The 22390-nt window shown below is 36.1% G+C and overlaps 1 protein-coding gene across 3 annotated transcripts; it reads left to right on the top strand.

Moving 5' to 3' along the window:
* Positions 1-845: 845 nt before the first annotated feature.
* Positions 846-21815, top strand: LOC140773056 (MAP3K epsilon protein kinase 1-like). 3 transcript variants are annotated; one of them, XM_073115396.1, is made up of 24 exons: positions 846-1287; positions 1373-1507; positions 3778-3798; positions 4784-4857; positions 4975-5065; positions 5135-5218; positions 7056-7157; positions 9013-9144; positions 10585-10656; positions 10757-10860; positions 11552-11654; positions 11866-12237; positions 13229-13519; positions 13940-13984; positions 16732-16911; positions 17023-17106; positions 17201-17292; positions 17393-17476; positions 17608-18488; positions 19453-19853; positions 19952-20086; positions 20583-20989; positions 21090-21204; positions 21415-21815. In XM_073115396.1, the coding sequence occupies exons 1-24, from the start codon at positions 1228-1230 to the stop codon at positions 21589-21591; spliced, it is 4242 nt and encodes a 1413-aa protein (XP_072971497.1). In that variant the 5' UTR covers positions 846-1227; the 3' UTR covers positions 21592-21815. The 3 variants fall into 3 exon arrangements, with proteins under 3 accessions (XP_072971497.1, XP_072971498.1, XP_072971499.1); XM_073115397.1 differs by lacking the exons at positions 846-1287; positions 1373-1507; positions 3778-3798; positions 4784-4857; positions 4975-5065 and having other exon boundaries at positions 5167-5218; positions 7102-7157; XM_073115398.1 differs by lacking the exons at positions 846-1287; positions 1373-1507; positions 3778-3798; ... (2 more) ...; positions 5135-5218; positions 7056-7157 and having other exon boundaries at positions 9089-9144; positions 10745-10860.
* Positions 21816-22390: the final 575 nt, after the last annotated feature.

Here is a 22390-nt window from a genome sequence, read left to right as displayed (position 1 = left end):
TTATGAACTCTAATGTATATTGCATATAAATTATATAAATTTACTATAACAAAATATACATCAACTATAGAAAAAATTATATAAAACCAAAAAACTAATGTAATTAGGTTACAAAATTACCATATTTATTTAAACTGAGACATAGTTGATGATCGGGTGTAAACAAGTAATATCAATATTTTCTCAGCTCAAGCTCGAGAAGAACCAGAAAAGACAGTAGGCTTGAGGATGATACCTCAACATCTAAGTCGGCAACGTTGACGTGGAGGAATTAAGTGGGAGTGGATTTGGTCAAATTAATTTTACAGTCAATATTAAAATCTGGTTAGATTAATCTCATAATCATACATAAATTTGTTAATTAATGTCAGTAAACAAGGGGATAATAAATGAAAACCTAAGTAATTAGCTTTCATCGTATATATTGTTGTTTAAAACTGAAAATATAACTCATCAAGCTAATCTGTGACCGTATTAAGTCCTTCGCGATGGAAATGCCCTCCTTTTATTACAAATCCACCAACCTTTTAATCTCATAAAAAAAAATAAAAGAGAGTCTTTAGGTTCAGCCCAGGAACATAATCACCATGATGATATAGACATGCGATCCGCCGAATGAAGTTAAGTGGGCAAGTCGGTGTGTGGCAGAGAACAATGGGGATTTGAGAAGCTCGAGGGCGATTAGACGGAGAAGGGGGGAGTGGGGGGAGATCTGAAGCGGGGGGTGGGGGTGGGAAGGAAGGAAGAATATCTTCTTTATATCATCCGACGGTTCTAAATTGTTAATAATAACTCAATTATGAGACGAAAAAGTAGGGTCGACTTAGCTCTAGTTGACGACAGCTAATTGACAGTCCCTCTGTATACGTAACGCCATTCGAGTTCGAGTCCGAGGTGGTGGTCGCCAGTAAGCACGCACGACTAAAGCTAAAGATTAGAGAAGAAGCAGTACCTACTATTTACCTTAATTAATACCTTCCCTTTTCGAAAATTCGACGCGAACGGCGAACCGTGGCAACTGAGGCCCAACCCCTCCTCGTCCTCCTGTCCCTCCGCGCCCCCGAACCCATCGTTCCCCTCCGTCGTCTACCTAACCCAGATCCAAACCCTAGATCCCCTTCGATCTCACTCTGGCTCTCGATAATGGCGGGGCCCTCATCCAATGCCGGCGCGTTCTGATCGCGTGTTCGATCCTAGGGTTCGGGCTCCGATCTCGAGCCTCCCGAGATGTCGCGGCAGGCGACGACGTCGCATTTCCACAAGCAGAAGACGCTCGACAACAAATATGTGAGGGTTTTGATGGATTCTTGCTGTAGGTTTGATTCTTTTGAAGATTTTCCTGGGGATTGATGGGGAATTGGTTGGGTTTTAGATGCTCGGAGATGAGATCGGGAAGGGAGCGTATGGGCGCGTGTATAAAGGCCTCGACCTGGAGAACGGAGACTTTGTGGCGATTAAGCAGGTCTCCTTGGAGAATATCCCCCAGGAGGATCTCAACATTATAATGGTATGTGATCGACCTGTTGTCTTTGTGGTTTTGAATCTTGGACTGTTCCCCCCCACCCCCCCAAAAAAGGCAAATTTTGATTGAATTGATGATTTTTCTGCTGGTGCCTTGTCAATTTCTTCGAATATGCTTTATCGACTATTGCTTGTTCGTACGATTTCTTGTTTATTGTGAATCACCATAAGAACTATATCTCAGAAATTTACCTGAGTGTTTTCAAATTGACCCAGAAGCATAAGTTTGCATTACTTTGCAGCGAGTTCTTTAATTTGAGTCATTTTAGGATCGCAGCAGTTGAAACACTGCAATTGGCATGTGGCAGCTCTTAACTGGGGCTTTTAGAGTATTGGCTGCTTTTGGTCTTATTTTCGCAGAAAATAGAGGCTTCTAGGCTGCCATACTCGTAAGTTTGTATTGGTATATATAAATTATACTCTTGCATTGGTCCAGGCAGATTCAATTCTGGTCAATTTGAAGTAAAAAATATTATCTTGTGGAGCTTAAGGATGATAAGACATAAAAAGAAATTTAAAGAATAGAGAGAGAGTTCTATAGTCATTTTGCATGACTAAGTCTCTTTCTTGGGGCAAGGTAATCAAGGTTTCTACTTTCTAGTACCATCTGTTCTTGATGCTACATAGTTTACATTGCTACGTGCTTTTGAGGAGTTTGGGATTGTAGGGTGTACATTCGGAGGGTTTGTTGAAGTTCATTAATTTTCTTTTTTCTGTAGCTTGATGAGAATGTCCTGTTTTCATGCAAAGACATTTTTTAATGATCTAAATTATGGCTAGGGCATTCCTGACAAATGATCCTTAATTTTCACCACTTACACAAACACAAGCATATATTAAGGACTTTGTAGCTTCTTTTCTTTGGTAATCTGAGTAACTTTAACTTATTAAAATTATATGATCAGTGTTCTAACTCATAGATTTTAATTTTCTGTGTGAAATTATATTTAATTATTTACTTAGCAAACAAATTTTGAATGTGTATATGAACCTACATATAATTTAGTGCAGTTGTTAAGAGTTTGTGCATTTACGTCTGAGATAAACTAAATAGGTTAAGATTGTCAATGAAACTCACTTTTCATTTTAACTCAATTTTTTTCATGTAGTGCCAGCTAGATGGAGATTCTGTGGATAGTCACTTGACTAGTACTAAAAGAGTGTAGCTTGATCTACCTAATTAATTATCATTAGAATTGAGATCTTACTATACAATTCTTTTCTAGTAAAAGTGGAACTTGGTTTTGACTGTATTTAGAGTATATCGACCATTGGCTACAGTAGTATTTTCATGATTAAATTAAACTTGAAAATCAATTTTGTTGGTTGTATCATCTGTTTTAAGACTTTTTTCTATGCCAACATTGTCTATTTGAGGAAAGTGATAAACGGGGTGGAGGTTTGGCCTTATTGTAATTCTGACTTATGAGAAGTTTAGAAAGAAGAGGAGAAAAACTGAAAAGAGAAAGGGAGAAAATATGAGACCATAAGTTGAATGGGACTAGCACAGGCTAAAGAGGAACAAAGGAACATGATGTTTTTATCATTACCAAAGTACCTTCTTTTGGCTTGTTTCTTATTCAACAAGATAGCAATGTGGAGATACGATTTTGATTGTTAACCAAGGATCATCTTCTAGTTTATTTGTTCAATGAGATTTCATTTCTATGGACTAGGGGTGAGTGGTTGAGTTTCTAATTTAGGCATCCTTGTTTGATTTGAGAAACATATTTTGTAGTGGAAGGGAGGCATTGGAAAGGTCTTTAGTTTTTGTTGGATGAATCAGTTGATGGCCAATTTATATTGCTGCTGAATTCATATTTGCTGGCAGTGCCAAAGTCCAATGATATCTTCTTTTACTGTTTTCTATTCTCTATTCCTCCGCATTAAGCTCAAGATCCTGAAAGTACTCGAGGGGATAACTTTTTCTGATGGAAGGGAATAACATTGTCAATGATATTATTTAGACCCTCTTGGTGTTGGTCACTCCCTTTTTTTAAACTATTTGTGCTTATAACTTCAGATGTATATAATGATGTGTATTTCCTAATTTTATGTCTGTCAAATGATATCTTCTTTTATTGTCAATGCTGAAGTCCAATGATATCTTCTTTTTCTGGACCAAAGAATTTTGCATTTTTTTGTGAACTTAATTTTAGACACAGTGCTGATCACCTCCTGTTCTTTATGTGTTCTAATAATCTTGCATTTTCTTTTTTGCAATCTCCTTGGCTCTGGGCACATTTCGTAATACAGCAAGAAATCGATTTGCTTAAGGTAACTCTTGTTTATATCCTGATACTGTGCAAAGCTTCTCATTGTGATACTTGAAATAATCCAATATCTATATACTCACCCTTTCTGCCTAGGGCAATTTAGTTACTTGCCACATTGAAGGATTTATGCAAAAATTTAGTATCACAATTGTTAAGGTAGACTGTTGGTTCATGCCTAATGCGATTGCTAAACACTAGGAGACTATGATATGTTATGATCAAATTTGGAACGATTCATTCGTGGAAAAATTCTAAAATTTTTATGGATGAAAGCCTCGTGAGTCACACAGATCTAATAACTTTAGAATGAAGTGGTTTTGAGTCGTGGTGAAAAGTTATGACTAAAACAGTAAAGGAAGGTCGAAATTGGACAAAACTCGAAATACCGATATTGCGGTAGTCGTCGGAGGGTAGGGACCTCTGTGGGATGGTGGAGGTCGGCGGTAAGGGTAGGTGGCTCGTGGAGGTAGATAGTAGTTAGGGTTGAAGGAAAGATTAATGTTCTAGATTAGATCTACTCCTAGAAAAATAAACAGCTATGCTTAAAGGTAAAAGCAAAATCTGAGTTTGATCCTGGCTCAGAATATTTATTTCGTGATGATAAATAACCTATAACCACTCCTATTTATAGGAGTAATTCTAGCGGGTCGGATCCAAAATTCATCCTATTTAGCTTACATACGCAGATTATTTGCTCTAATTTAAATTTAAAAGTAATAAGCAAAATCAATTAACTCGACTCGACTCAACCCAATTGACTTGACTCTCATGGTCGGATTATGCATGATTTTTTTTCTTCAGTTGCTTATTGCATAGTTATATAATTCCCTGATCTTGCCGGTAAATGATATGTAGTCATGTTAGATCAAAATAATACACTTTCTTGTTGAACTTCATCAGGTGTGATTATAGTGTTACAACTTGTCTTTTTCATATTCCCTGTAATTTTCATGACCTTTCACTGAATTTATTGTTATCGATTGCAGAATCTTAACCATAAGAACATCGTAAAATATCTTGGATCATTGAAGACAAGGACGCATTTGCACATCATTCTCGAGTAAATATTCCTAACTATAGCTTAACAAATTGTAGTAGCATAGGTTCATATTGCATGTTAAATTAATGAATCTTTTTTCAAGATGTTTGCTGTCATTTACTAGTGGAGCTATTTTAGGTATGTCGAGAATGGCTCACTTGCTAACATTATCAAGCCAAACAAATTTGGACCATTCCCTGAATCTCTGGTTGCTGTTTATATATCTCAGGTGTGTATTGTAGCCCTTTAACTTTCCTGCCAGTTATTTTGGCTGAATTTGTCATTCAATCATGAATAGGTGTTGGAAGGACTTGTCTATCTCCATGAACAAGGTGTAATCCACAGAGATATAAAGGGTGCAAATATATTGACTACTAAGGAGGTAAATCTCCATGTGATACAATTTTTTTTAGTTTCTGTCAATTCATGTATGCTATTATTTGTTTCACTTGGATGTGTACAGATAGGTTAGCATACTACTTTTGTTTTCTTTAATTGCCATCACATTATTATATCTCATTTATAGTATTTTCTAAAATTGTGATTTGTTAGTCCTTGTTGGATTTCTTTTTGTTCTGTATATCTATGATTGTTGGGTAAGTAAACATCAATGGATCTGTTCTGGATATAAAATATGATTCTGCAAAACATTTTCTTGGCGGTGGACTGCATGATTCAAATACTCATTTAATTCTGGTTAGTGGAATTAACAAGATTTTCGGTACTTAAAAATTGTTTTGTCATATGTATGTCATACAAGGAGATGCCCATGTTATTACCAATGAACATTGGTGTCATTCCCAATTGGGGAACCATGTGATGGAATTCCAAAATTGATGACTGACGACTGTCAGTTCAATACTTCAAATGTACCTTCTTCATGCAAACTGCATGCAAGACAAATTCGAAGCGTTCCCTTTGCACTCTTTTTTCAAGAACTGAAGTGATCCTAAACAAACTACTTCTGAATAGTAGGATAGGGATCATCTTGATTTATTGTTTAGATCTGTTTTAGTAACTCAGCTTTCTTATTAACATTTTGAATATTGTGGGTATACATATGAATGCCCCCTCATATTGATTGCACACTGCAAACAACTACATTGCTCCTTGGGAACTGTAAATCCATCTATTGATCACACACAAGTGGGGTTGATGGTGTAATATAGATGCAACATACACAAGAAGAAGGTATGGTTGGACAGAGAGATGAGAAAAGCCTTATAGAGTGGATAATAGCTTTCTTTGTAAGTGCAATACATCGGCAGGATTTAAATGATGATTGGGACTATTTTGATGCAGCAGTAGAATAAAGACTGCTAAAAAATGGTCTCGGGGACTTGGTTTGTGTCTGTTGAGAATTCCAGAAGTTTGTTCAGTTCTACTTGAATATTGCATGACAATACAAAACAGAAACAGATAGTTTTAACTAAATCTTTTAAATACTTTAGCATGTAATAAGGCAAAAGCAGTTTTTTCAGATGAATGATGGCAGTATTCCAACAAAGCAATGTGACCACCAATAAGGTAATAAAATGTTAAAGAGAGCTTGGAAAAATGAATCAGAAGAATAGTTGAGTCAAAAGGAAAAACTTGTAGATTTACTAAGAATTTTTCCCTTACCATGCTGATCAGTTGACTGAATGTGCCATGACTATTCTGTTTTGAGTACAACCACCCAACCAGAATATCTAACTTGGAGCTTCTAGCACTACATGGATTTATCTAAAAAATGATATGAGAGTATTAAAAAGGAGAAAACCAACTTTTTATTATTTTGGCATTTTCAATCTTATTTTGTGCTGGTCGATCATCTTTCAAATGGATCTAACGGTCTGAAGTGCATCATAGCTGGTACTTGTTTATTGCTTGATCATGCTTCTTTTGGCAAACATCACAAATATGGTTACTATTATATGTTAGGACCTACTGTAAGTACACGTGCATTAGAACCACATTTCAGGTGCATGTGCATCAGTTTGATATTTGTTGATAATGTTTTTGTATTTGAGATTTTCAATTTGTTAATGGTTTATTGCTGATTTGCTGTCAAGAGCCATAGATGAAGTAAATATTAGCTATTGGTTCTGAAGTTAGGAATATTTTTATCTAACATAGTGTATGTAAGATGACATTACATACATTGGTGTTCATTACGCTTTCTGTTTATGTTATCTTGCACTTGCTTTACTCTGATTTCATTTGGATTGATGTTCTAGGGTCTTGTTAAACTTGCTGACTTTGGCGTTGCCACTAAATTAACAGAAGCTGATATTAACACACATTCAGTAGTTGGAACACCATATTGGATGGCCCCTGAGGTAACCCGTTAAATAAATAGTTAGTATTAGTTGTATTTTGGTTGTTTAACTTTAGAGTTTTTCTCTTCCAGTGGATGTATGGCAGTGTGCTTCTTCTTATAATAGAATTGGCAGTACATTAGTAGTTTATAGTCATACAAAATATCAAGTCTTCAGTGACAGTGGAAATGCAAATCATTTTCGCTGCCAATTTCTGTTTACTTATTCATCTACTATACAATTTTTTTTGATCTTCTGCAACAATCATAGTGTTACGTACCAAAGTTTGAGCATCTTGTATTTTTCTTCTATGCTGACAAAGTCAGACCTAAAAATGGTGCCCGTTATATGATCTACTAGTCAGATCTAAAATTTGATCTGTCACAACAATCAGAGTGTTACGTACCAAAGATTGAGCATTGTTATTTTTCTTCTATGCTGAAAAGTCAGACCTAAATTGGTTTCCATTTTAAGCTTGGGTTCAGTCATGTGTTTTGCTGTGATCCCAGTTGTAGCAGAAATTTTGAGTAAAGCTTGTCCTCAATCTTGTGGCCCCATGACCCAAAACCCACCCTTTTGAAAAGAAGGGAAAACTTGGTATCAGATTATTAAATGTTCCATAAACTTCACTCGATCATGCTTGATATTGGGGATCCCCTATAGGAAAGGACAATACTCGTTCTTATTATAGCAAACACTGTTAAACATATATGAAATCTTGTGATGATGTTGAAGGTTGCAATGGTTGTTGAGTAATTGAATCATCACCATGATGATCACGTTGCCCGTAATAGTAGGAAATGGCTATTTTTGGCATGGTCCTGTGACAAGAATTTAGGAGAGAAGAGCTATCTCTTCTCATTATGGTAGATAGACCTTTTAAAGTAGTAGTGTTACATGCAAACCTATGTAGAGAACTATCATATACAATCATAACCTTATACATTTGCAACTATCTCGTCCGTGTCATGGGAGGATGGATACCTCTACCAGTAAGTTTTCTGGACTCTCAAGTCTCAACTAATTTTAGAATTTGGGAGGACAAGTTGCCATGCCAGTGGCATGTGGAGTGCCAATTAACCTTTGGCATTATACATGCTAACTGACATTGTTGGCCGGATTGGCACACTGTTTGCCAAATAATGTGTCAGTCACCACATGGTCAGTATGGCTGGATAGTTGCATGGTAGTGTTATCGAAATACAACTTGTAATGGTGCTGGTTTTTTCTTCGTTTGGCACATATGGACACATGACAATTGGCATGCTGGACTTGATCATCCAGGCTTGGGATTTTCTTTCCAATTATGCCATCAATGAGGAAAGTTCAAGCTAGTGCATGGTCATGCCGTTAGAGTTAAATCTCCCTAGGGTTAAAACAATCGAACGTGATGACCATGTAAGTGCCTTTTGCTGGTGTACAACTAGATCTTATGGATGAAAGCCCCATAGTTTTTCTGGTTGGGAAAGAATTGTTAAAATCAAATGATATTATTTGCTCCATTACACAAAAATGCTATCACTTTGAAAGTGAAGAAAGGAAACCCTTAAGGAAGGAACAGAAATTGCTTTGTCCTATTATATTTTGCCTGCTTGTTCTGCAAAAATCTAATTTTTTTTTCCTTGTATATATCTCTTTTCACTCTGATAATGATTTGCTTACATGAAGTTAATTTGTGCATATTTTACGTTTATCTTGTTTGTGAAAGAAGTAGTGACATCTGATTGTGTATTTGATTATTTGTAGTTTTGTACAAATCTTAGGAGTTGATCTCAGTAATTACTGTCTAATTGGTTGCTAAATGCAATAACTTTGTCTTATTCTATGCTGCTAGCATATTTATAACCTAGAATGAGAGTATGGCTTCTGATCGCAGGTTATCGAAATGGCTGGTGTATGTGCTGCATCAGACATCTGGAGTGTTGGTTGCACTGTCATTGAGCTGCTCACCTGTGTTCCACCATATTATGATCTCCAACCTATGCCTGCACTTTTCCGAATTGTTCAGGTTTTTGCTGTTATTCTTTTTCCCTTTTCTGGGTAATTTTGTATGTTGATCATTTGATGTTCTCTTCTTGTGCATCTGATTTTTATTATGATATGTTATAACCATTTCCATACCATTCTAGATCATGGAATAGAATTTTAATAAGTTAGGGATGTTAGTTTGCTTTCTCTGTTAAGTTGTGAAGTTTGACTTACGGGCTTGTGAGTTTTGTAGTACATTAGATGTCATTAAGTGCCATTGTGTATTGGTATATTAGTAGGAGATCAATATATAGATGACTTCTTCGTTGTTGAAGTTTGTTGTGTAAGGTGTTTTCTTTTTGTACAGGTCTCTGTTTTTCTAGCTGTGACAGGATGACCTAATTTTCTGTAAGAGGTTTTGCTGATTATCAGAATTATACCACTAACTACTTTTTAGCTTCTACGAGAACAAGTGGGAACCAACACTGCAAGGTGGATGAAAGGCCTTTTCACTTCATACATGCTAACATGTTATTTTGATAAGCTGGTTTGAAATATGTGGACCTTATGGAAACTTGAAAAATCCTTATGATTTTGAATGCCTTTTTGCTTGTCCTTTTGTATTGCACCTTCCTTTTTGTTTTTTGTTTTCTTTTATTTTTGCATTGCATCTTAAACATAACACTTTCACTCTTTTTTCCCTTTTTGAGTAATTAATTTTCCTTGTTGAATGTACGCAACTGACATAAAAATATTCCTTTCCATATCCTTTGATACAACCCACAGAGGGTTGCCCTGCTTGTGCCAATCATTTGTCCTCCTGGCCTTCATCGGTTCATCTTTTTGGAATACGCTTACAGATCAAAGAAAAGGATAGGAAATTGTCTTATGCATATGAACAAAAATGCACCGGAGGAATGGAGACAATTTTTGTTGCCTCCAGTGCCAGAACCATCCCCTTAGATTGCTAGTGGAAATACCATCAGATTACAGAATACAACAATCAAATGCAGTATATAAGCTGTATCCAGTAAAGGTTACAAGTAAAAGCTTAATCTGAAGAAGGGCTGGGATAACTGAACAAGTAATACTTTGATTAATTTTCCAGTAGGTCTTGCTCCCCAATGAAGAGATCCCAGTTCAGTGTAATTTTTGGTCCAATCAAATAGAGTGCTTTATGGTTGTTTAGATGTGCTGTTTTTGAGTCAAACTGTACCAGAGTACCGGAATGGTCGTAAGGTCATTTAATGTAAAAGTATGTCTTCTAGTTCTAAACTTTGTTTCCCAGTCCCTTTGACAACCTTTAAGCAGGGAGCTTCACAAAATGATCTCTTTTCCAATTTCTCTTGTTCTTTGGGAAATTCATGCCACCCTGGAATTTATTTCTCTCTAAAAAGTCAACTTCCATATTTTGTTTTGGATGACTTTTAACTTGTATTTATGTGTTTACTGGATCTGTAAAACTCCTCAACCTTTTCAGGATGTGCGTCCTCCCATACCTGAAGGACTATCACCTGAGATTACTGATTTTCTCCGACAATGTTTTAAGAAGGTGAAATATTGTTGGCATTCTATGATCTTCAGCAGTTCGATTATGCACTTGTTGTTATCATCCATTCAGTTGCTCTTTTGACTTCCAGAAGCATTTGTAGGATGCGATGCAAAGACCTGATGCTAAGACATTATTAATGCACCCATGGATCCAAAACTCAAGGCGTGCTTTGCCTTCTCTTCGGCAAACTGGCGCTTCAATAAGGTGACTTGTAATTTCTTCAAGTTTCTATTTTTCTTTTGCAATTAAAAGTAAGTGAAAGCTGCTATTTACTTTCTTTAACCAACATCACACTTTTCTTAGTTTGTTGATGTAATTTTTTTTTTCTTGTCACTACTGGTACTTGGACATTTCTTGAGGAAGATCTGATTTGGCCTATGTGATTTATGAGTGGCTTGTCCCAAACCCTATTTCATTTCCTTAGTTGTACATCATTGTTAAATGTCTTTCCTTTTCCGAACTTTGATTATACACAAAACTTATGTGGGGGTGGGTTGGGGATAACAGTGCGACAGTGTAGCCTTGTTCATCATGACTGTAATCTGGTTAAGATTGATAAATGATAGTGTACTAAAACTGATGGAAGATATGTATAAAGAATTGTAACATATATTGTCTAGGATGGGGCATGTTAGTTCTGCTTCTTCCTCTCGAGTGTTGCAATGACGAACATAGTAAACTGCACTGTGATCTTTTTTGTTAATATCAATTTGAGGGTTGAACATGGGCATAACTTATATCCTGACATTCTTTTAGTATATCCATACTTGCTGAAATTTCTGTTGCTTCGAGATTACATAACTGTGTTCTGTAGTGAAACATATTAAAAATTTATGACCTCCTGATGATGGTAAAGCTACTTTCCATGCTTCTCATACACTTTTCTGATTCTCAGGAACATTGACGTAGATGATGATGACTCAAGTGGAGTCAATAACACTGGTTCTGATAGCTCACATGGAGCGAAAAGAAAGAATGGTGCTTCTGACGTTGAACTAGTATGCATTTCTGTGTTCAATATTTTTCTCTTTTTAGTGTTAATCTTTCTTCTTATGGCAATATCACTCCATTTTTTTGGACTTCAGAGTAAAGGGTAAATTCCTTTCAGTTAGGACTTAGGACTTGGGAGCATTAAAGATGAAGTTTACATGAACTTTATTTTTCAGATTTACAAGTTTGTTTAACTAATTATGATTGGTATTTGTTCAGGAAGACTCTAGGAAAGAGCTCTTGGCTGTTGATTCTGTTGAAAGAAATTCTGATGAGCATCAGGATATGAAGTCTAAGCATGTTGAGAGTACCCTTTCAAATGGTGTAGAATATATAAATGATGATGTGCTTCCTGTTATAGATCCTACCTTAGTTTTTCTTGAAAACCCATCACTAAGATCTGCTACTGGAGAATCAGTCTTTAATAATCAAGTAGTGGAACAGGATCTGTCACATGATCAGGTGTTAACTAAGGTGGTGCAGAGCTCTCAAGAATCAGGAAAGGAAAATGGTAAAGGTGAACGACAATCAGGTCTTGAGGACAGGAATTTATTTTCATTTGCAGGAGGACAGAACATTGGTTTTCAGAAGGTTTAATTTTTGTCTCACATGAAACATTTATTTTTGCATATAACCTTTTCACAGCATTGAGTTCATATAGTAAGGACATACTATATGCTTGAAGCTCTTCCTGTCTTCCCTTTCATTGAATGGAATTATTAACTTATTATCAGTAGCATGTTCATCTGATATCTAGTATGGGGTTTTTGCAAATCATGCCTGCATCAATCTGGGGCCAGCATAATGCTTTACTGTACAGTTCAGGTTGGGTACATTTAAACCAGTGATAGTCGTATAATATTTCTGATATATACCTTCTCTGATTTTGTTCCAACAACTGAGAGAGCTGCCTTAGATGAATTAGTTGTGGCAAGAGCGGCTAGCTAACTAGCTGATAGAGAAACACGGACCGTTTTTAATTGTTTATATTGCTACTTGGACTATGGCATCTTCATGAATATTAAATACCAACTATTTATGATCAGCTGGGTCCAACCCCCTTCCAGTGGCGCTACCTTGGGCCTTCTTCCCTAGTAAATCTCTGGATAATCATTTCTTCTCACAGCTTCTACTTAAGTGGCTAGTTTTTGTTGTCATAGCTGCCTCTGGTAGAAATAGTCTCTTGCATCAGCTTCTTCTTTAGACTGCTCTAGGGATAACATAAAATTAAATTAAACATACAATGTCTTGCATGATGTTTGCTGATGCGTGATACTTCGGTTCTCTATACGTGCCAACAAGCAGCAACTTGGGCCAGCAAAAATGATATCATGCTAGACACCATTGATCTGTGCTAAACTATTTTCCTCAAGAATACATATGAAAATGTTGTTATAGCTTGCGCTTATTCTCCAGTCCTCTTTAGTTCTGTTAATAACAGTTCCAATTTGTGGTTTATTAAGTAATCTCACCTCAAATTTTGTAATATTATGTTGGCATTATGCATTTTAAGATGCCTTTCATTTCATTATGAGTTTGTAGTAGCTAAATCTAAGCCTTCTGTTCCATGTCATATTTGAAGGTTATCAAGCCTTCAATTGTACGAGGAACTATTGAGCTGAGCAGGTTCAGCGACACGCCAGGAGATGCCTCCTTGGATGATTTATTTCGACAGCTAGATAAGCGAGGAGATCAAGATGCTGAAGCTTCAACTTCTGCTACGGGCCAAGAAAATGTGCTCGATGGTCGGCAAAACAACTTTGCAAAGGAGCTTAAAGCTAGTCTGGCTCAGAAGCAGAAAGAAAATCATATAGGGCAGAGAAATGGTGGGAAGCTTTTAGAATTTGTGATGGATATTGATATTGATGGATCGGTATGTCATATGTTATATAGATCTTTTCTTCATTTTGCTGTAGACACATAGAAGCTTTCTACATTTTCCAAGAAAAACATAAATGTTGTTAGATAACCAATTGACCAAAATGATAAGTTATTAACATATTAATAGCCAACATGTGAATAGGTGAAAAATAATCCGGTGTATAAACCTTTACGAACCTCTAGCCTGGACAAGAATAAATAATAGAATATAGGGATTAACTGGGTAGTTGAGGTTTAAACCCTAGATTTATAAAAAACCTGACTTTGATACTATGTCAGATGACTAGTTAACCCAAAGGTTTAAGCTCTTAGATACTTACCAACAATGTATATTGTACTTTTAAGAATTATTCTGATAGTCATTAATATCTAGCCTATTGTGTGTTTGCATGATATACTTTACATTTTGCAGGTCTTTGATGAAAACATGCCGGGAGACAATCTTTTCCCTTTACAGGTATGCGTTGTTCTTTTAACTTTGATCCCTAATAGGTAACTAACTCAATTTTTGAGCACTTATGACTTTTTCGCCAATATGTGGAGAGAAATTTATGATGTCCACTTGTAATATTATGTCCATGGTGCACAATGGATATTAGTCCCTAATGCAACCTTTAGATGTTGCTTAAGTTAAACAGATTGAGTTTTTATGTTTACTTATAGTATGATGACGAACAATGAAAATTAATCCCTAATGCAACATTTAGATGATGCTTAAGTCAAGAAGTCACCTTTTATGGTCCCTAGCTTTAGATTTAATAGCAAGGTACAGGTGCACAGTGACAGGCGAAGCTTTAATACTTTGTTTAGTCCATTAAATGGTTCTGAGAAAGAACTTTAATGAAACAAAGATGGAAATACCAATGGGCTTTGATTAATCAAGGCAAGGACTGTTCTGCCGGCCAATACTTACCATGCTGACGTAGTGTCGAATGTGGCAAGGGGTGTGTCAACGACATTCCTAAAGGGCTAATAAAACTTCTTATGAGTGAGAAATGCTTCGTAGAATCTTTCCACGGTCCCATAGAGGAGCCGGAGGAGTCCATCACTGTGTGGAGATGAAATAAAGCTCTTAGCCATGGCAGCTGGGGTTTTTTCTTCAAGGTCATGAGGAGAAGAAGATGGGGGAGTGTAAAGGATAGTGGATGTAATCCATTATTATAAGTTACTATCTGTATCACTTTCGGATCCGTTAATATAAGTCAAATCCATTATAACTTAAGTTAGGATCCATTAATGCATTAACTCCAATCTTTTAACTTAAGTGTTAAACCGATCGCAGCTATGAAACCCTAGCGGTGATGGTGGCGACTAAGATGGAGAATCAATGTTGAGGGATTCCAACATGTTTCTTTCTCCTCTCTCTTCTCGTTTCTTCTCCTCTCTATTTTCCTTTTTTTTTTACTTTCTTCTTAGCTGTGCCGGTCGTGCTATGTGTAGGCATGGGCCGTGACCATGGCATGGCAATCCTTAAATCAAGGTGTTTGAATTAAGGTTGATTCATGGAGTTGTAAGGAACAGCTTGGAAGCTTAAAATAACATACATTGTGGGGCTGCAAATTTTGATTCTTGCGAGATGAAGAAATAATTAACAAGTTGTTGGAAAATGTTTAAAGGGTTTGAGTACTATTATGTTTCAGATAGATGGATGATTCAAACTAAGAACTATCCTGTAACTATTGAAATTATTCCCAGAAATAGTATATATTTTAACAAATGAATATTGAATATCATCAGTCCGACGTCTTTTTACTTGTACTATCAATTGTATCTCCTTATCCTTTTATTCCATAACACTTGTTGTAAAAGATTTTTGTTTTGCGACACATTTGATTTGATCTTTTTCCCTCATTTTCTCATTGTCTTTTTTTTTTTCCCCTCAATCATTTTTAAGCTACAAAAGGATTGTACAAAAGCCAAGCTTGAGAAAAGTACACTTAGTTGGGTTAGTATTGTTTTTCACGGACTAAAGCATGAACTAGGATGGTGTTCTGAAAAAAAAGGTTGTGGGGACCACCTTGATAGATTCACCCTCTGAGTGCTATGCTACAACAATAAAGGGATGGAAAGGCATTTTGGAATTGTGATGACTACCTTAATGGGTAGTGGTTCGCCATTGCAGACTAAATGTCGGCTCATTTTATTGCTTTAAGCATAACCAAGAATAGCCAAATTATTTAACCACCTTTTATCAATTTGTACTCTTTTGAATCTTAGTAAAAGAAATTCAAGTGTCTGCTTACTAAAATTCAATGCGTACTTCAAAGATTTTTTTCTGAATTTCTTATCCTGTGATAATAAAATTCTTTAAAATTTGTAATTGTGATATAATATTATCTCAATAGTGTTAACTAGTTGGAAATTTGTGCACTCAGGGTTGTAGATGACTGCAAAACTTTCCTACAATCAACAATTTTTTTTTTCTTTTCCCTTTTTCTTTTGACTATGACACAGAAGATGAACTAGTACATGCACAATTTCTTTTTCAAGATTGTAGAAACGCGATCCAAATGCTATTTGCAAATGTTACCAAATTGTACACAATATCTTGATTTAATCTATTGTGTGTTATGTGTTACATGTTGATAATTTGTGAAATGTTGATTATATCTATCATGTGTTAAATGTTGGTACTCTTTTATTCTTATTCCCTTTTTTTTTTTTTTTTTTTTGATTGAGATACAGAAGTTGAAAACTATTACATTCACAATATTATTTTCAAAATTGTAGAAACATGATCCAAATGCTATTTGCAAATGTTTCCAAATTGTACACAATATGTTGATTATCTCTATTCTGTGTTAAACTATGATAATTTGTCAAATTCCCCCTTTTACTTGATTATATTGGCTATATAGCTTAGGAAAAATATATTTATAACATTTTTATTTGAGACCTGCCTTGGGCTCTTGTCACCTGCCATGAAATCCCTTGGCCGCTACATATGCACCACACATTTTTTAGAACATTGCCTAGGACTAAAAAGGAACACAAGATAGCATATGTGTATAAGGGCTACTACTTTTGGCATTCTAATCGGAGACTAGTTCTCATGCCAACATTGTCAGAATTGGATGGAACTTTATAGGCTGAGGGAAAATATGACAAGGAACAAAAGTTTAGTGTACCTCTTTAGCTTTGTTAACTGGATATCTTTCTTTCTTTAGGTTTCAAAATATAAACTTATTTGTTTTTCCCTTCCAGTCTGTTGAGTTCAACAAAATGGTTGGTCAGTTGAAGCCAGAGGAACCTGAAGATGTAATTTTGTCAGCTAGTCAGAAGCTTATGGTGCTCTTCAATCAGCGTCCTGAGCAAAAACAAACTTATATGTCTCAGCATGGTTTCCTCCCACTGTTGGAACTTCTTGAAGTTCCAAAAAACCGTGTATGTAATTTAATCATTCTTTATATTTCCCAGGTTTTCAAATATCTGCCTCTGCAACCCACATTTTTCTGGAAAGAAATGATAGGCATATTTGCTTAATTTGTTTTACAGGTTATATGTTCTGTGCTCCAAATTATCAATCATATAATTAAGGACAACCTGAGTTTCCAAGAACATGCTTGCCTTGTTGGCCTTGTGAGATAATTATTTTAAAGCTGTTTATATTTGAAACTGATTTCAGCATCTAATTAGATGAAGATCACCATATTGATGTAGTAATTAACTGCAGATTCCTGTTGTAATGAATTTTGCGGTTCCAGACCGCCCTCGAGAAATTCGCCTGCAAGCAGCTTTTTTTCTTCAACAGCTTTGTCAGTCCAGGTTTAGATTCTCAAATGCATGTTAATGAATGTCACAATGCCTATCCATTTTTTATGAGAAGAAAATTTCCACTGACTCGTCATTATTTATTTATTCTCAGCACGTTGACATTGCAAATGTTCATTGCATGCCGAGGGATCCCTGTTTTGGTTGGCTTTCTTGAACCCGACTATGCAAAGTACAGGTTGTAGAATGCTTAAGCTATTAGTATCAACGTTGCTTTCTGTTTTATTTCTTGTCTTTCTTGTAATTTTTGTCAGATGTAATTGCTTGTACTTATTGTGCTCAATATTCTGATAATCTGTATATCACCAGGGAAATGGTCCATCTTGCAATTGATGGCATGTGGCAAGTCTTTAAACTCCAGCACTCAACTCCACGGAATGACTTCTGCCGCATAGCTGCAAAAAATGGAATACTTTTTAGGCTTGTAAATACGCTTCATAGCTTGAATGAGGCGACTCGACTGGCCCCCAGTTCAGGTGGATCTCTTCCACAGAATGGTGCTGCACCAAGGCCAAGATCTGGTCAACAAGATCCCCCTAACCGACCTGCTACTATGCATACTGAAAATCATGTTTCCCACTCAGGTCAATTAGATTTTCCCAAAACAAGGATCGACCATCACCTTTCTGCTGGTTCACTAGAATCATTTCATACTCCAGCTTCCCATACAAGGCCAGATACCACTGATATAGACTCCAAACAATTTGCTGCTGATGCAGATAAGCCCCGTCCTTCACTGGAAGCTTCAGAATTTTCTAAGCTTGCAGTTACAACAGAAAATATTGGGAATTTGATGAATAGGGGTTATGCAGCTGCAAGCTTGAAGGACCATGAACAATTGGGCTTTTGGAAGCATGAATCTTCTCGTGCAGATGGCGACTTGGTTAGGCAGCAAAGATTAACTAATTCTGCTGGTAGAAGTTCCACTGACAGATCCCCGAAACATATAGAACTCTCATCAAATGGGCACGCTGGTGGTCCCAATCAATTAGTATCCCAACATGAGCAGATTCGTCCTCTCCTAAGCTTGTTGGAGAAAGAACCACCCTCTCGAAATGTATCTGGACAACTTGATTATGCTCATCGCCTCTCTGGATTGCAAAGGCATGAAAGTATTTTGCCATTATTACATGCTTCAACGGACAGGAGAGCAAACGGCGAACTTGATTTACTAATGGCAGAATTTGCAGGTGTGTTTCAAGTTCTGATGCTGATAACTATTATTTATAAGATATCATGATAAAATGCTCTTTGTTTCATCTAATTGCTGCGTGGCATTCATTTTGTTCTGGTTGCTGGTAGCCTTTTCAGTTCTTAATATTAGCTAGCTTTAGTGATTACTGGTTAGGCATACGGGAGAGTAAGTTTTGAAATAGAATGCAGACACACCTTTTGTTCCTTTGCGGATTCTTTTGATCATATTTATAGCATTTGCTCAGTCACACCTTTTGCACATAATAATTTATGAATTGTAGCACTTTGAAAAGTCTGTACGAAAACTAACAAGATCTATTCTATTATACAAATCCATTGGGGCATGTATTCTTTCTAATATATAGAAATATTTCTACTTGTATCCCCTAAATTATGTTTTTGTATCTGCTCAAACTTGTTTTTAAGTTCATATGTGCAAAACTGCAACCCAAGGTTTGTCTCCTGTCATTTATTACTTGGTCAAAAATTGTGTATTTCTGCTTAGATGAAGCTTCCTAGAACTGCCAATGTTCTGTTTGTTTCTGATGTTTTTATCAACATTGATTTTTTTTTTATGGTCTGGACTTTAGTTCATAGTCAGTTCACTTTGTTAAATTACTTTAGTGAAATAATTATAGTAGTCAAAACTTGAACAGGTGTCTTTTGATCTTGATATTTCTATTATTTGTTTATCTTATTGGCTGCTTAGTAGCTATTCATGTAATAAAATCCCACAGTAAGTAAAATATTGCATCAGAACTATTGCCTTTACTTTTACGAAGAATTCAGACCTTAGAAAACTTGCTCTCTTGTTTTTGAAGCTGAAAATTTTCTTATATTTTGCTGTTACTGTATCATGATTTCTTTCTTTTGATGTATATGTGAGTTGTAGTGTGTGTGTATATATATATATATAGATATATTTGTTGGTTAGCTGAACCTTTTTACACATACTTGCAGAGGTCTCTAGACATGGACGAGAAAATGGAAGTCTAGATTCCAATGCGAAACTTCTGCATAAATCCACTAGTAAGAATAGTATTCCACCATTGTTGGGATCAATAACTTTGAATGAAGGAGTTTCCGCTTCCGGAGTTGCATCTCAGACAGCATCAGGTGTGCTATCTGGATCTGGGGTATTGAATGCAAGACCAGGAAGTACAACATCCTCTGGATTATTATCTCAAATGGTGTCATCGATTAGTGCTGACGTGGCAAGGGAATATCTTGAAAAAGTGGCAGATCTTTTATTAGAGTTTGCGCAGGCTGATAGTATCGTAAAATCATACATGTGTAGCCAGAGCTTGCTTGGTCGACTTTTCCAGATGTTCAATAAGATAGAGCCTCCTATACTTCTGAAGGTCAGATTGAAATATCCTATGATAGCATTTGGAATCGCAATGCCTTATTTTTGACATCTCACTTATTCTCTTTTTGCACAAATTGTCTCTTTATGCAGATCCTTAAGTGTATCAATCATTTGTCAACCGACCCAAATTGTTTAGAAATTCTTCAGCGTGCAGATGCAATCAAGCATCTAATTCCCAATCTTGAACTCCGTGAAGGACCACTCACTTCTCAAATACATAATGAGGTGATCTTCTTGCATTTGCAAGTGCTTTTTTGCTTGTAACTTCATCTTTCATCTTTTTTAGAACTTTAGAGATAGCTACTTCATTTGGCATGAATGGCCTACAGATGTACCAAAATTTTGCTTTGGTGAAATGTCAAATAAGAATATTTGAGTTACTGTCACTTATTACTATGCTGCCCCAACCAACTAGTTTTCTGCTGAAATTGTACCTTTGTCTTCCTTCCGGGAACTGCAAGCCTCTTGACCTTGTAGCTAGATTACCACACAGTCAACAAGCTTACTTAGTGTCCGAATGAAAAAAGTTCATAAAACTCTTTAAGGTTTCAATAGGTCTTGGTGACAAGCTTTACTTATGATTGTGTGATTATATGAACTATGTCTCTTTCTTTCTTTGCTTCTTTTTTTTTTTTTCTCCTTTTGAACAAAGAATTATTTGCTCTAGTAGAGAATTTGGCCAAAATTCCATTACTAATTTTTTTGTTCTAATCATTTGAAGGTCCTCAATGCATTGTTCAATCTTTGCAAGATAAATAAGAGGAGACAGGAACAGGCAGCTGAAAATGGAATCATTCCACACTTGATGAACTTTATTATGTCTGATTCACCACTAAAGCAATATGCATTGCCTCTCTTGTGTGATATGGCACATGCATCTCGAAATTCAAGGGAACAGCTGAGGGCTCATGGAGGCTTGGATGTATACTTAAACCTACTAGAAGATGAAGCATGGGCAGGGACAGCACTAGATTCCATTGCAGTCTGCCTGGCACATGATAATGACCACAGAAAAGTAGAACAAGAATTGCTGAAGAAAGAAGCAATTCAGAAATTAGTGAAATTCTTCCAGAACTGCCCAGAACAATACTTTGTGCACATATTGGAGCCTTTCTTGAAAATAATTACGTGAGAATTCAGAATCTCCTCCATTCTTGATTATACTTTTTCTGAATGTTCATACTTGACATTATTAATCCTAATTATTGGATGCCTAATTGAATTGCAGCAAATCCTCTCGGATAAACACAGCCATGGCCATCAATGGCCTGACAGCATTGCTCATCGCAAGACTTGACCATCAAGATGCTATTGCTCGTTTGAATCTGCTAAAACTAATAAAGGTTTGTTACTAACTCTTCTTATATTTCAATACACTGATAATGCATATGCTGTCATTATGGATCAAAAGAACTGGAGCCAGAGTGAAGGTATGAGTTATGACGTGGCCTTCAGATTTGTACAACCAAATGGAAGGCTTTTGCAGAGATAGTCTTTTAAGAACAATAACCTGAAACAAGTATATGATCTCATTTACACCTGCTTTCTTGCAGGCGGTTTATGAGCACCACCCTCGACCAAAGCAACTTATAGTGGAGAATGACCTTCCCCAGAAGCTCCAAAACCTCATCGAAGAGCGTCGGGATGGGCAACGTTCTGGTGGTCAAGTCTTAGTGAAGCAAATGGCAACTGCTTTATTGAAAGCTCTTCATATCAACACAGTTTTGTGAATATAAGGTCCATGCATCTCCTTCTCAAGTTGTATATTTAACTCCAAAAGGAAATATAAAACTGTTTTGTTGTATTCTCTTTTTTTCCCCTCTTTTGTGTGCTTTCCTTGTCATGGAGCATATAACTATCGTTTGTAGGTTCTCCCGCAATTGATGGGAGAATGTTACTTACACCTGCTGTAATTACTTGTATATGAGGGGAAAGGTTTATGATTATTCAATTACACTTCCTAAAAGTCTTATGTAATCAATATATATATATGCAAAAATTAGATTAGAGATCCATGTAAAGTTATAAATTATTTTATCACTAATTTCTATAATAATTTAAACTAAATGATATGTAAATATTGATATTTGGATATTATTCAATATCTGTATCTATATAACATATTTGGACACAAATTCGGATATGAAGATAGATAGAAAAATCCCAACTCAATAACACTTAAGATAAATCTGACTATTTCACTCTCTAACCTTGGAACGACTATTTTCACTCTTCACCCTTGTAATGTCGTTAAATCTCTGACCAATCTGTTCACATATTTAGTATTCAGTTTAAATAAAATACTTAATAGACAGAGTATTCTTTTCTTTTAATAAAGCGTGTTCAGCATTTCATGTAGTAGTGAAAACCACTTAATTTTTTAATAGACTATCTTCTACACAAGCCGAATACTTCCGTGGCTCATCAGAAGGGTAAGAAAGAGTTAGTAAGGAGATTCCTTTTGGTTACGAGAGCCAAGTTGAAGTTGGTAACCCATCAGCACGCGCTCCGTGAATGTATCGCACGTGC

This window comes from Typha angustifolia, chromosome 13, assembly GCF_048772165.1.
Source record: "Typha angustifolia cultivar Huaian chromosome 13, ASM4877216v1, whole genome shotgun sequence".
Classification (NCBI taxonomy): Eukaryota; Viridiplantae; Streptophyta; class Magnoliopsida; order Poales; family Typhaceae; genus Typha; species Typha angustifolia.
The sequence above is the reverse complement of the archived record's forward strand: the minus strand, read 5'-3'. Positions and strand labels throughout refer to the sequence as shown.